This window comes from Ursus arctos, unplaced genomic scaffold (assembly GCF_023065955.2).
Source record: "Ursus arctos isolate Adak ecotype North America unplaced genomic scaffold, UrsArc2.0 scaffold_27, whole genome shotgun sequence".
NCBI lineage: Eukaryota > Metazoa > Chordata > Mammalia > Carnivora > Ursidae > Ursus > Ursus arctos.
In genome coordinates, this window is record NW_026622952.1 from 31,003,421 (window position 1) to 31,005,735 (window position 2,315).

Below are 2,315 nucleotides of genomic sequence, written 5' to 3' on the forward strand. Positions count from 1 at the left end.
GTTTTGTTAACTTTGAAAATAAATTTTCTCTACATGTTGGATAGACTGATTAGTTTTAATCAACATTTTACATAAAAACATACACCAAGTCAGAAATTGTTAGCAATAAAAAAAAATAACTCTAAGTGCTTTCATGCTATCTATGCCTTTGTTTTGTAAAATTTTCTTTTCTTCCACTCAAAGTTTCATTCTTTCCCTACATACTTATCAATGTAACTTAAAGCACAATATGCTTCTCTCCTCTTTCAGCTTCAGCCTAACATACATTTCTCATGCTTTCGATGTATTTCCTCCAGAATATTCCAACATGTGTTTTCTATTTATTATAGCGTCTTCCTCAGACTTCTATTAAAAGTAACATTCATCTCTGTCCCTCTTTCTCTCCCCCCACAACTTTCTATGTTCTTATCCTTTTCTTTGGTAGTAATTCTGAACTTTCCCATAAATTTCAGATGCAAAAAGGAGGAATCTTAAGATTAATTCTTTCTCTGCCAGTTTTTGTTTAAATAATACATTATAAAAGCATGACATTTCCCCCCCACACAAATTGCACGTCTGCTCATATCCAGGTTTTTGTATTTATTCACTTTTCCCCTAGCTTTAGGACTAATTATTTACAGTAGTTGAAATTATTTACTATGAAACTTAAATGCAGCTAGATAAATTAAGGTGTCTTGAGCTAGTACATTCTCTATGCAGAGAAATCTTACAAAAACTTAGACTTTCATTTTTTTTAAAAATGTAGATTTTCATTCTTGTAAATATCATTATTACACTATTTTTGATATCAGCCTCATTTTAGGCTACTGGAGACCTACTGAAAAGCTCAACTATTCCCAATCACAATGCCTTGTATTGTTGTTATATCACCGTCCTAGGCTCTGCAGCTTAATTTTTAATCTTAGGTTCTCAAATCTTATTTCCTAAAGTACAGTATAAGTTTACTGAAAGTGGGAATGGTGTGTTTTGTTTTCTTTTGTTTTGTTTTGCTTGGCAGTGGTGCAACTCACAGGCGCATTTATTTACTCCACAAGGGAAACCACATCTGCGAGTGTACAGAGTGATGCTTCATGTTCCCACATAACAGAGCTTCCTGAGACTTACAGCCAGACTGACATTTCATCTGATGTGTACTCCAAGTAAAGCTGGTTAATGATGACCATGATCAGGTGCAGGACTTGAAGCTTTCAAAGCTTTACTTCTTCTATCAGCACTCCTGCTCTTATAAATGGCGAAGCCCATCAACTGCATTCTTACCCAAATCTCCCAGTAAACTTGGGTACAGCAGAGCATCAGGGGTACCCAGACATTTATAAAAAGGCTTTGAAACATCTCAGAGCAGGACCCCCAGCTCAGGCTGCCCCAATTCACATGGCCAATGATTTGGAAATGTCACCAAGTGTGTGAAAGTGGGAATGCTTTTTATCTGCCTTAATAATGCAAAAAGGCTTGGCACACATGATGCACTCAGGCTAAAACACATTCTGTCCCTCTTTGTTTACCTGTCTAGCTCTTGCTCTTCCTTTAAATCTCAAGTTAGTTATCATTTCTTCTACAAAACTTACCAACACTCTCAATGGACTCTATGTTTTCTGGACCACGCTTCAATGCAATCTCAATAAAAATCCCAGCATGTTATTTTGCAGTTATCAACAAACTGTTTCTAAAGTTTATATAGAGAAACAAAAGACTTTGAACAACCAACTCAGTAATGAAGGAAAAAACAAGTCAGAAGACAAATATTAAACTTTATGACTTACTAAAAAGCTATAATAATCAAGCCAGTGTGGTATTGGTGAAGGAATAGACATACAGAGCAATGGAACAGAATGGAGAGCCCAGAGATCAAGCCACATAAATGTAGTCAACTAATCTACAGATCTTTGACCATGGAGCAAAGGCAATAGAATGGAGAAAAGATAGTCTTTTTCACAAATGATGCTGAAACAACTGGACATCCACATGAAAACAAAGGTCTGGATCTAGACCTTATATCCTTCACAAAAACTGTCTAAAAATGGATCACAGATCTAAATGTAAAACATAAAACTATAAACTTCTAGAAGATGACATAGGAGAAAATCTAGATGACAACTGTTATAGCAAAGAGTTTTTAGATGCACCAAAGGCATGATCTATAAAAGAAATAACTGAGAAGCTGAACTTCATTAAAATGGAAAATTTTGCTTTGCAAAAGACAATGTCAAAAAATATCAGAAGGCACGCCACAGAGTGTGAGAAAATATTTTTAAAAGACATTTGACAAAGTACTTTTATCAAAATATACAAAAACACTTAGAACTCAAGAATAAAAA

At 34.8% G+C, this 2,315-nt stretch overlaps 1 protein-coding gene across 1 annotated transcript; it reads right to left on the reverse strand.

The window, feature by feature from the left end:
* Window positions 1-1,149: 1,149 nt before the first annotated feature.
* LOC113262057 (ATP synthase subunit ATP5MJ, mitochondrial-like) lies at window positions 1,150-1,332 on the reverse strand. Its single transcript, XM_044387483.1, has one exon. It carries the CDS (start codon window positions 1,330-1,332, stop codon window positions 1,150-1,152), a length of 183 nt encoding a protein of 60 aa, XP_044243418.1.
* Between the last annotated feature and the right edge of the window lie 983 nt (window positions 1,333-2,315).

Excerpts from the sequence above, each read along its gene's own strand:
- LOC113262057 (XM_044387483.1), bottom strand. The coding sequence starts at position 1,332 with ATGTTTCAAAGCCTTTTTATAAATGTCTGGGTACCCCTGATGCTCTGC.